General features: G+C 29.1%; 1 protein-coding gene across 4 annotated transcripts; it reads left to right on the top strand.

The window, feature by feature from the left end:
* The first annotated feature begins 1,200 nt into the window (after positions 1-1,200).
* LOC143195603 (mitochondrial dicarboxylate carrier) lies at positions 1,201-9,215 on the top strand. Of its 4 annotated transcripts, none has more exons than XM_076402881.1 (6): positions 1,201-1,553; positions 2,314-2,528; positions 2,583-2,729; positions 2,779-2,869; positions 7,324-7,531; positions 8,289-9,215. In XM_076402881.1, exons 2-6 carry the CDS (start codon positions 2,351-2,353, stop codon positions 8,538-8,540), a joined length of 876 nt encoding a protein of 291 aa, XP_076258996.1. In that variant the 5' UTR covers positions 1,201-1,553; positions 2,314-2,350; the 3' UTR covers positions 8,541-9,215. The 4 variants fall into 4 exon arrangements, with proteins under 4 accessions (XP_076258996.1, XP_076259006.1, XP_076258988.1 ...); XM_076402891.1 differs by lacking the exon at positions 1,201-1,553 and adding an exon at positions 1,718-1,830; XM_076402873.1 differs by lacking the exon at positions 1,201-1,553 and adding an exon at positions 2,092-2,230.
* Positions 9,216-12,683: the final 3,468 nt, after the last annotated feature.

Here is a 12,683-nt window from a genome sequence, read left to right as displayed (position 1 = left end):
TTTGTAATGACAACGGAATTTGCTTGCTTAGCTACTCTATGCAGATGAAGAAATAATGGTTCAATTGAAACATTAAATCAGATATTAATTTCGTGAATCTCTTAGTTTTCTTTGTGATTGTAACTTTAACAAAAAACGAAAGACTCATTTCAGAAAACATAATATTTTTATTACCTCAAGTTTATGGCGAGAGTGAGGTTATAATTCCTAGCCAAGTTTTACTCTTTTGGCTATATACATAAGTATGGGCCGGAAATTAAATTCACAATTATTTTGCCAGTAACACATGTCATCAAATTGATAAGTAGATTTTTTATAGTGTCATTTTAGACGAATCATTATAGAAAACAAAATTAAGATAAAAATTATATTACCTTCGCCAATTTGTCATAATAATAGATTATAACATGTAAAATATTCCAAGCTTTCACACATCAATTTGACCACAATAGTCGATATTATAATATAAAATGATATTCTAATAAAAAGAAATGCTATAATTACATTAATATTATTATTTATTATTAATTAATATAGAAATGTTAGGATTATTTTTACTGAATAATACAGGAATTTAGTTTCACTTCAACAGCACAACATATGATATAATTAGAGAAGTAGTTCAATGGAGTAAAAATTATTCATCAATATGTAAATATATATAAATATAATACATTTTAAGTTTTAAAGTTATTTTTAACAATTAATTTGAAATATATTTACAAATACTAAATATAACAACTGTTATAATCAAATGCCTTCAATCATATCCTTTTAACATTTCCACACTAATTATTGAAAACAGCAATTTTTAAAATTTATTTATTTATATACTTTATCAAAGCTATTTTATGTGTAACTAATGGCTGTTATATAACTATGGCAATTAGTCTTTTACATTATGTTTAAATTTCCTTCCTCAATCTGTCAAGAACTATTTAACATAAAATATTTGTGTTTAATAATACACCTTCATCAATTTGACATGATTATTTCATTATAACAATATTAATTTAATGTTTATTATTATATATATCTTTTCATAAATGAACATAAATATTTAAAATAATATACGATTATATTTTTCTTTATTTTTTATTTAAAGAATCAAGAAAATAATTTAATATAAAACCGGCAACTTCCTGCCTAAAAAAGCATTTATTTCCTGCCAGTCATATGCTATTTGCGAGTCAAATGTGCTAAGTCAATGTCAGGTCGAACATTGACAACGTTTATACGTACGAATAGGTGACGTATTTTGTTAAACCTAGCCGCAAATAACAATTTATGTGAAAATATTAGATAATCGTTTATTGCAATCTTGGGAAAAATCAAAAAGTGATCGAAAAAATCAAAAGTTATTTTTAACGACAATCAGTAAATAATCAAAATTATACAATAACCTTGGTAGATAGCACTCGAATTTATATGAAACCAGTTTAAAATGAGACAGAAATTTACGTAGTAATGGCCTCACGTGAAAATTCTTATTACAAACTAATGTAAAATCAACTTTTTAAAAAACCACTCAGTTGTGTCAGGCGTAAGTTTAGGTAAGTCAATTTCTAAACTGTATAACAAGCATGTTTTCTGTTAACTAATATCGGTTTTACTTGCATTACAGTTTCCTTTAATTTTAGATAAACTCTCGTGTTATTTATGACAGGAGGAATGTTGATAATTAAATTAAATATTATGAATTGGATGTATTTGCTTGTTGACTGTATGATATTAGAAGTTTAATGGTTAATATTAATAGAGTAGGATTATTTTAAAATGTATTCTCCACAAATAGTTAAAAAGAATTAAGCGTGTTTATTTTTAGCTCGTGTAAGTTAAAATTTCGTGTTATGTAACGCCAGAATTTGAACTGTCGCGGACACATTCTATGCATAAATAAAATATTTCGTTATGTATTTATTTTTCCTACTTGTGTCTGTTGTTATACTATGTAGAATATTGTTTTTAGTAAAGCAGTAAAATTAGCGGGTTGAGAATTTTTTTTTCAACGTCAAAAATATATATCGTTAATTTAAAGCAAATATTGGTTTTAAACATTACATTTATACGATTCATGTCAAAGCGTTATCTATTTAAAAATAATCCACCATAACATCGCGCGATTTCACCGTAACAGTTCCATATATTGTGATTTAATAAAACAGCTGTTCCCAGTTTTTGGCAGTAATATCGCGTTCGAAACGAGATAAAGCCTACTTGTGATTTAATGGTAATTCAAACAGAAATCTTTTTTTTACAGATTTCTGGGTCGTACTAGTAGTGAGTAACTTGTGATTATTTTTTCTGTTCTAGATATTGATATTCGGTCTTTAGATTATTAGAAATAACCATGACAGAAAAGTCTCTGAGGGAGAAGCGGGTGTCCAGATGGTACTTTGGGGGACTGGCATCAGCTGGAGCCGCGTGTTGTACTCACCCGTTGGATTTGCTCAAGGTGTTGCTTCAGACTCAGCAAGAGGGAAAAGTATCTTTGGGGAACCTGACGGTGAACATCGTAAAAAAGCAAGGTACCGTTGATTTTGTATTCTCTCTCCGTTTTATTTGTTATTTTTCCTGCTAAGGTGTCCTGGCTCTGTACAACGGACTCTCCGCATCGCTCCTGCGACAACTGACATACTCGACCACCAGATTCGGGATATACGAAGTGATCAAACAGAATTATAACGTGGATACTTTTGGTGCGAAAGTTGCTGTTGCGGCCGTAGCAGGTAAGTTTCCGGTACCTGATGAACTTGAGTGACGTTAGCTTGATCGCAGGATGTGCTGGTGGTTTCGTGGGTACACCGGCGGATATGGTTAATGTTCGGATGCAGAACGATATAAAATTGCCAAAGGATAAGCGTAGAAAGTAAGTAGCCAGCAAGGGTCTATTTTTAGTATTGCTTTAACGAGAGGTTATAAGTCAGTTTATTGGCTTGTGGCTCGGAAAAAATCATTTTGACGCATACAACTCGCTGTGTACATTATTTTAAAAGTTGAAGCGCGCGTAGTTTCCTATCTCTATTTTTATTTTAAGTTGTCCACGTTAATTGGTATACTTATTTTTGTTTATAATTGATAAGTAATGGTTATCTGATTCACGTTCAGTTGCATGTTAGTTTACGCGTTTTCTTTTATTTTCCCATTGTAACGGTTAATAGGTTTCTGAACATTAGCATTCTTAAAATACTATAAATTTTAAATATATTAGTTTGGTAAGGTTTTCGTTGAGCTGCAATCACATATGATATAACGTATGTAAATTAATTTTTGTCTGATAACCTTGTTGGCATTTCTGTGGTCGTTTCTTAGTTTTAAGTTTTTGGAACTCCTGATTGTCATCACTAAATCCAATATCCGAACTAAAGGGCAAATAAAGGTCATTATAATTTATGAAAGTTTTATATAAGGAATGGTAATTAGTTTTACCGAGATATATTTACTTGAATTATCGTTATTGTTTTTACTTTCTTTTCTGGCAGTAATTTAATTTTGAAATGACTTTTCAGGCAGTTTAGAAGATGTGATACCTTTATCATGTTGTAAAATCACTTTGCTGCATTTCTCATTATATAATGTCCGATTTAGACTTTAAAAATTTTCGTCTCATCAACTTTTTCTATTGACCATGTATCGAAAAGTATCGAAATTACAAGTTATGAAGTTTAAAAAACAATATTAAACTAAATTTTTGATTAGTTATTTAATTCTCATTCCGCATGATAACCCTTTAGACATTTCTGTATTGACGTCTCGAATTTGAGCTCCCCAAAATTAGTAACAGTTTGCTCTGGAATGAAATATTTTATGGTATTGTAGTTACAGGCTATAAAATAAGAAATTCTTTTAGTAAAAGTGGCAATCTTTAAAACAGCCAATGCATGTTATAGATCACGCCGAATATACAGCCAAATATAGTATGTAAAAATATAAAATTCATTTTAAACTGGAAGCGGATTATTGTTTCTCATTTGTCCTAGATGAAAAGAGATAAAATTATATCGGATGCCTCGGACCATGCAATCAAATGTGTCTATGAAACTCGATTTGGGTTGGTATTGGTGGGCCATGTTGCCAAATATCTGCAAAATTCTTCAAAATATTAGTGATAATAGTTAGAGTTCATAAACCAGTAAACGTTATAGGCCAAAAGTCAAACATTACGAGCTGCTGACGTCATACATTTTGATGAGGTTCATTGGCTGTTTTTTTTGAATGAGCTATAGATAATATAAATCAGCTAGATGATATGATGTAATGAATATTATTATATATTATTTATTATATAAACTCTAGAAATGATTGCAATAATTGATTTTCTTTGTACTGTATATTAAATGTTATATGCTAGGTTATGTGCGTTCTAGAACCATGTTTGATAAAATTGAGCCTTCGTGAAATATTGTCTGTAACTTTGATGTCTGTCAGTGTTGTTTATAACATCATGTATTTCTAGTATCAGCTTTCGTCGATAATGTTTTTTTCTCGTACGTAACCAGAAAAGCGATATTTAGTGTTAATAAGATCAATCAGAAACATCAAGAAATACCTTCGGAATATTCAAGTTTAGTTACAAGTGCAGTTTGTAAAATTGTGTCCAGAGAGGATTTTTTCTTCTCATTTTACCCTAGTTAGAAAGATATAGAATACTCTCTGATGCATTGGAACATGTAACCGAATCAGCTTTTAAAATTCGATTTGTTTCAGCCTTGTTGCCAAATGTCTTCAACATTCTTCAAAGCATATTAAATTCGATGCGGCAACATTGCGACGTGTTGATGTCACACATTTTAATGACGCGCATTGGCTATTTTATTGAATAGGCTATATATTTAATTTTATATAAACTGAAAAATAATTTGAAACAACTCTCCTAACCAGTATCAAATGTATAATGTATATATTACCAAAATGGTATAAATCCCGTTAATTTAATTTACACTTCCAATATATCAACCACGGACATGTTTATCTATTTCGCACATTTTTTTTCACACAAGACCTCCTATGAATTTAACATGTTTTTTTTTAAACTAATTATAGACTAAACGATAATTAAAACATTTTTTAAGTAAATAATTCATTGTACCTAGGACAACACTATTGTTCTTTATCTAAAATACGTCACAATCACATTAAGATCATATAAAAATAATTGTTTGATCACTTAATGACTGGATTGTTTCATTATAGCTCCATTGTGGGAATTGTTTGAACTTCATTAGATTAAAATTACGACCCCTACAATATTGACACAAATATTAACTACAATATAATAATAGGAAAGATAAACAATCTATTTTTATTCTTCGTGCATAAACATTATTAAATAAAATAATTTTTAATGACCTCTATGTGATTCGCCACTACCAATTTCATACATAATGCCAAAGCAGCAAATATTTAAAATCTAAGCTTATGTGGCAACATGTTCTACATATGTTATTGGTATGTTCTTCGACTTTCTTATTTGTGATTAGCTTCATACATATTAAATCGCTTTTTTTAAGGATATTTTTATGCAGACTCGTCAATCTCCGAACTATTTCTTAATGTTTCACAACATTTTATAACATATTATTTTTCAATATATCACGTATACTGTGCAAAGGCTTCTTATAATTTAAATGATTATGAGATAATACGTGTTTTTATTATACATACATAATTAAGCTAAATATTATAACAGGCTGATCAGATATTTTAATAGAATAATAATTTTAAAATTATATTATCTAAAGGGTTAAAATTTATTTGAGGATTATTTTTTGTTTTTCGCTAAAAACACGTTATTTCCAATAGATAGTTAAAATGTATTTACTCACAGTACTGGTCATCTCTCAGCAAATTTTTGAGCAGCATTTCAAAAGACTCTTTTCTGCTTTGGTCTAAACTATTCATCGAGCCATCTATAGATTGATTCGAAATTGGAAAAGGGCTGCTCTACATGCGCATGCCCATCGACGCGATAAAATGATTGTCGGATGGAGTCAGGTCTGGATAGTATGACTTACTTACTTATCTTTTCTTTGAGCAAAATTATAGACAATCAAAATGGTAGCGAGACTTTTGTAACACTGCATACTTATGGCTAGTGAAATCTGTTACACAAATCGAAAAGTAATTACCGACACACTTGGCAATTTTCAAAATAATTCACATATCACAATCACACAAACATATATTTGTTACAGTATTTATGGTTAAACACTTATTATGGTGCTTTATCTGTGTTTGAAATTTGAAACAGTTTAATTATTATTTGAATGGATGTTATTTCGACATTTCCAACATTATTTGAATATGCTTGGAATAAACAGATATATTACTCTAAAACTTTGCTATTATGTCAGTTTATGTCATAAAATAATAATTACTGAAGACCTTAATGTTCATTTTGGAGGTTAGTAAACAAGCTAGTCATATAAAAAAATCCTAAATGGACCGCCTTGGTGACTTGCCAACTGTTTTTTTTTATCAAAATTAGTTGATTGGAACCAAACTGTCCATCAGGAGTAATATATATAGGATATGTTAATGGTTAGTGATACTTCAAATGATATTCTTAAAAATAATATTTATTAAATTATTCGTGAAAGGGAACCTCAAAGTTAGGTCAAGAGGGCTGGTGGCCGAGTTAGGCACGGTAGCCATTAAACTAATATTATTATCGACAAATAATCTCTTTTGAATCATTTAAAATAGATTTGCATTGATCGTTTCAATAAAGTTATCAAATGGAAACCAACTAATATAACACCTTATTTTGTTTCGCAAACACAATACTGCTTTTATCTAATTAAGTTTGTATCAGTAGATAGTGTAATAAATTAATTAGTACCGTGATAACTTTTGGAAAAAATGTTGACATGTTTTATTTACTGGTTATTACGATATCTGATAATATTAATCTTATATGGTTGTAAATGTAATTTATTACAAAATCAAAATGTTTTAAAGTACACATTGAGAAATACATATTGAAATCGCTCTATTTGATTAGCATTTATTAGATATAAAAACATGTAATAAATATTATAATGTATTAAATATAAAATAAAAATAGTTCAGTAAATTAATAACACGTTCAACTTGGATTTGATCTGAATTCTCAATTAATTGTGTATAGTTAATATAAATAACATCTATTAAAAAATATTCAAATACATACCACATAATAGCATTTTTTTATATATATTTGATGATGAGACACAAAAAAATCAATGGAAATAAAATAAAATCAAAGTTAAAGAATTTAAAACTAAAAAATAATGTTTCGAAACTTTTTCAAAAACTCTATATTTATAAATTTTTGTCTTTCAGTTATAAACATGCTGTAGATGGACTAATTCGAGTATACAAAGAAGAAGGAGTAGCACGACTATTTAGCGGAGCTTCTACAGCCTCCACCAGAGCGGTATTGATGACAGTAGGCCAATTATCATTTTATGACCAAATAAAGTTGATTTTATTAAATACTGGATATTTTGGTGACAATCTAACGACACATTTTGTATCGAGTTTATCAGCGGTAAGTATGGATATCATACACCAAGTACAAACAATATATAGTTCATCACACATTTATTTTCATATATTATGTAGAACATTTTTTAAACCTTAAAAATTGAGGGTCAGCTAGTTCTATTAGCTGTCTATATTACTAACAAAGCATCGTTCAATTTTGAAACAGAAACTATTCTCAGATGCTTTCATTGGAAACCTTTTTTGGAAAGTCTCAATTGTGAACTTCATCATGAAAAAGCATTGACTTAAAGCTCAAATATGTGAATTTTTAACAGGCTAGATTATCGAATTAATGAGCCAATGCCTGTTCAATCCTAATTTGGCACCCAATGTTTTTTTTTTAATTTTGCAGATTCAAAATTTGCAGTTTTGTCAAAATTTTTCGACGTGTGAAGCACTGGTTAATGCGTTCAAAACGCACGTTTAAAATATATAAAGAAATATAAATAGCAATTTCCGTAAATTAAATGTAAACATTCCGTAAACATCACTACTTATTTATTAGATAAGATATGCAGATTCATTGAAATTAAAAAAGTAATAGATATTTTGTTCTGTTGTTGGTTGATGGATTCCTATTCTTATGACATGACGTTTTACATAAGATCACTTCTACCGTAACTTGTTGGTGGCGCTTCTTCGCCCAATGTTTCTAGTAATCAAAATATTATTAAAATATCATTAGCATTAAATAGACCGAATCGGTTTCATCCAATATCAATTAGATTAACATAATATTGTAATAATGTTTTTATTGTCAGGGTGCTATTGCAACATCGTTGACACAACCATTGGACGTCCTTAAAACTAGAGCGATGAACGCCAAACCAGGCGAGTTCAAATCAGTGTGGGCGATAGTAGTCTATACGGCGAAGTTAGGGCCGTTAGGTTTCTTCAAAGGTTACGTGCCAGCCTTTGTCAGGCTCGCTCCACAAACAATACTCACATTCGTGTTCCTTGAACAGCTAAGACTCAACTTCGGATTCCTACCTCAACAGAAAGTCGAGGCATAGTATTAGATTTTTTTTTTAAGACAGAGAAGCAGGCTATAGTTTTGCACTTGTTCTGTTGTGGATTAGGTATTTTCAGGTATGTTCTGGGTATAAAATATTGTTAGAATTGGAATAGATAACAGATATTTATATAAATAAACATCCAAATGATAGAGAAGTATTACTTTGTAGGGTTTATTCAAATTTATACAATTCTGAATTGTAATGCAACTAGTCTTTTTCGAAACTCTAATGACCATTAATACTCGCATTAACACATTCAAATATTGTTGGTCACCTATCGATGATTTTATGTTGTAGATGTAACATAAATAAAAAGTTCTGACATGTAAGACCTACCATATTTATAAATATTTGGTTTGTTCAAGTTAATGAAACAATGTCTTGGAAAGGGTGTGGAATAGCATATGATCGTGACATTATTACAATCAAAATTACTATATGTAAAGACTGAAATACTTGTTTGCTCACTTAATAATTGACAAAAACTTATTTGAAACGAATACCTGGAGGCCCTCGAATATATCTGGTTGCCTGACGTTGTTATTAACAAACAAAAAAAATAGGGAATATTTGTAGACAATTTTTTAAATATTACGGTTATAATTATACATATTTTACAAATTAGAAAAAATATAAAAATTGGTTATAATAAAATATATTAAAAGTAAAAAATAATGTTTTTCTTTAAACCATATATCCTATATTTCCTCACCAAATTTACTTATTCATTAAGGTTTTTTGTTGCTTATTGAGCTTTATATTATATATTTTTAGAAATTTCCTTATTCGGAGAGTGTTGAATCCTTGTTAGGATTCCAATAGAAGTTCTGAATTATTAGGCCAGGAGGTACTACACATTTCATTACGTTGGTGAAGGATTTTTTGTCGTTTTACAATCAAAAGAAAACATTATGTTATAGAACCAAAGTTTATTGTAAAATATTTCCATTTTTATTCTAATATTTGTTGTTACCTGTCGCTTTTGATAACAAAGAGATATTCCCATACTATTTACCAACAATCTTATTACAAAAATTACTTAAATATTTCTTGAAAATATTAAATTAGATGCAGGATCATACAGCGGTGATTTGTAAAAACACTAATATATGATATAATAGTAATATATGACAGAAACAATATTATATAGTACAGTATTAAATGTACAATTGTATGTGTAACTAATTGTTATGCAACCTTTCATGCTGAAAAATAATTGATGTATAATCAAAAATAATTAGCTTTTATTTTATTGAGTAATCATATTTTCTGTCTACCTTTAACCGTTAAATTATAAATAATTATATATTTTGATACAAAATGTTTTGTTTGTTAAATTGTTTGTTTTATTATAATAAAAGCTGCGGAACACATATAGCAGATCCAGTTTGTTATTAGCTATATGTTCGGTTGCATAATCTCTAGGTATAATCTTAAATAATTTCTGATTATGATTGTGACTAAGCCATAATAACAATTCAAGTAAATTGTTTTACAACCATTAAAAATAAATATGTTGACAACTATAATTGATAAAATTTAATTTTTAAAAGATCAATAATATTTTATCGTGTTTTATTTATGGGAAATAGGTATAATGACTTTGAATATTAAGAGAGGAATATAAATGAGGATTGATATAGTTTTTCATAACGAATTATTTTTTAAAAAGTTTACTTTGAAATGAACATCGAGGCTATACTAATAATTTAAACTGTTTGTAGGGTTTGTTTGAAGGTTTTGGTGCTCTTGAAATTGAAATTATTGACAAGTTGATTGGCGTGGCTTGTGATTGCTATTCTATATTTTTTGGTTTATATTTTATTATTTATAAGGTGTTTTCAGGCAGAATGTGGTTTCAAATAGAATACAAACAGATGTAAACTAAGATTATTTAAAATAACAATTTTGCGCTACTATAAAATCATGCAAGACTTGGTACAATATGTATTATTCGAGGAATTTTCTATGTTCTTTAACTATTTTTTAAACCGTATTTCTTGCAACCTGGCGACACCGTATCGAAGGAAATATATTGGTTTTGGAAAGTTTCTTGAGCATTTCGAAGCTGTGTGCCAGCCAAGCCGTGTAGTTTCAGTTTGTACAGATGATAATCTGATGGCGCTGTGCTTGGAGAGTACTCTGGGTCAGTCAAAATCTTTCATTCGAAGTGCAACAGTGTATTCTTCACAATTCTTGCAATGTGTGGTCCAGCGTTGTCATGCAAGAGGATAACTGTGTCTGTTACAGCAACTGCTCAGCTTTTTGTATCTTGCTGATCCTGTCTTATTAACAACGAGATTGTATTACTATGAATGTTTCGCTTCGTTATCGATATATATGTTTCTTCTGGATTAATCCATAACTCTTGAGCTATCGCTAGCACTTGGGACTATCGTAGTAGATCCACTTTTCATCTTAATTTTCAATATTCTATAAAAACTCTTCTTTATTAGTCTACCAAAAAATGAAACCACTATGATGAAATGGTTTGAAATGGCGTTTTTGTTCAATTCGTGTAGTAGCAATTTTTCTTCCTTTCCCATATTTCCCATAGTATGTAAACATCTTGTTTCCGGTCTTTTCTCTATGATCCATTGACTTTTTGTCATTGAAATAAATATCGCAACTTTTAAATTGTTTAGACCTAAACCAACAATTAGAATATGACGGTGGAGCAGTATGGTAATTTTTTCAAAATGTTTGATGGACTTTGGCAACAGTCTTCTTTAAAATAAACAATAATCAAGTAATTAATGATAAAAAGCACTAGTACTAATAGTTAGTATCTGTATACACTGAATGACTTAATAATACTAGATAAAAAACTTATTTTATGTGGGAAAATGTCAAAGCTGAATTTAACATTGTCTAAGGGTTAATTATATTGATACTTTGCATTTCTATAGATAGATATCGCTAATCAATATAATATACTTCATATTTAGTTATAGAATGGATTCTTACTAAGTGCTAATTGTAAAACACAAAATAAACAGATTTAGAATGCGATCTCCCCTGTATAAAATTGTAACCAAATTATGTAACCAAGTGAATCGAGAGGTGGCGCAAAATTAAAAGGGAATTAAAAAATAATATTAAAGTTTATTAATGTTACAGGGGCAAATCAAAAAATATAATTTTGATAAAATATTTTATTTAAATACTAGTTAGCATTTGTTTAAAAGATTTTCCAAATACATGATAAAAAATCTAATATGACAAGTAATAATTTATTTATTATAGCTTTAAATATTATAAAATATAAAATTATAAATTAATAAATAATTTGACCAATATATATTTGAAAGTAGAATATTTCAATTAATTTTTTTATTCATCTCCTAGAACGTCAACAATCTGCCCGTGGGCCAAAAGTATTATGATATGATTTCAGTTATATTTTTTCAATTATTTACTTAATATATTGTTACTAGTCGTTTTCGTCTAACCTACAATTTGTTTTTATGATAACATAAATCTAGGTCTAAATAATGTTTATACATGTCACTGATGAATTTTTTAATATATGCACCTCACTACAAAACACTCCATAAGATGGTTTGATTCTTTTGAGTCTGTGTCCTGTTCTGGTGGTATCCAATAGTCGCAATGTTTCAATATTCGTATGAGAATGGAGTTTTTCCTCATGCCCCCTTGCAATTCTCTTGATTTCTTGACTGACTGTGGGTATCTGAAGGTATCGATGTAGGTAATCAGTCCTATAATATTTTGGTGCACCCACAATACCTCTCAGGAAAAATTTGTATTTGATTTATGTTACTCTGCAGAACATCCCTATATTTGAATTCCGTATATCCATATAGGTTTTAGTATTTGCTTATATAATAGCAATTATGCACTGACAATTGTGATGTTCTTCCAATTAGCCAGTAAATTTTCCTATATTTCAATTCCAGTTCTTTTCTTTTCTTCTTTATATGTTCCTTCCAGCGAAGTTTTGCATCGAGATTCATTCCAAGATATTTAGCGTTGTTGCTATATGGAATGATAGTGTTATTTAATGTTATTGGTGCTTGTACGGTCTGTTTATAGGTGAACTGCACATGTACAGATTTACTTTCATTAATTCTTATTTTCCAAGCTTGTGTCCAATTATTTATATTGTCACTTGCCTGT

Source organism: Rhynchophorus ferrugineus, unplaced genomic scaffold, assembly GCF_030347505.1.
Source record: "Rhynchophorus ferrugineus isolate W39M unplaced genomic scaffold, kcgeb_rfMv2 rfM1, whole genome shotgun sequence".
NCBI lineage: Eukaryota > Metazoa > Arthropoda > Insecta > Coleoptera > Curculionidae > Rhynchophorus > Rhynchophorus ferrugineus.
The sequence above is the reverse complement of the archived record's forward strand: the minus strand, read 5'-3'. Positions and strand labels throughout refer to the sequence as shown.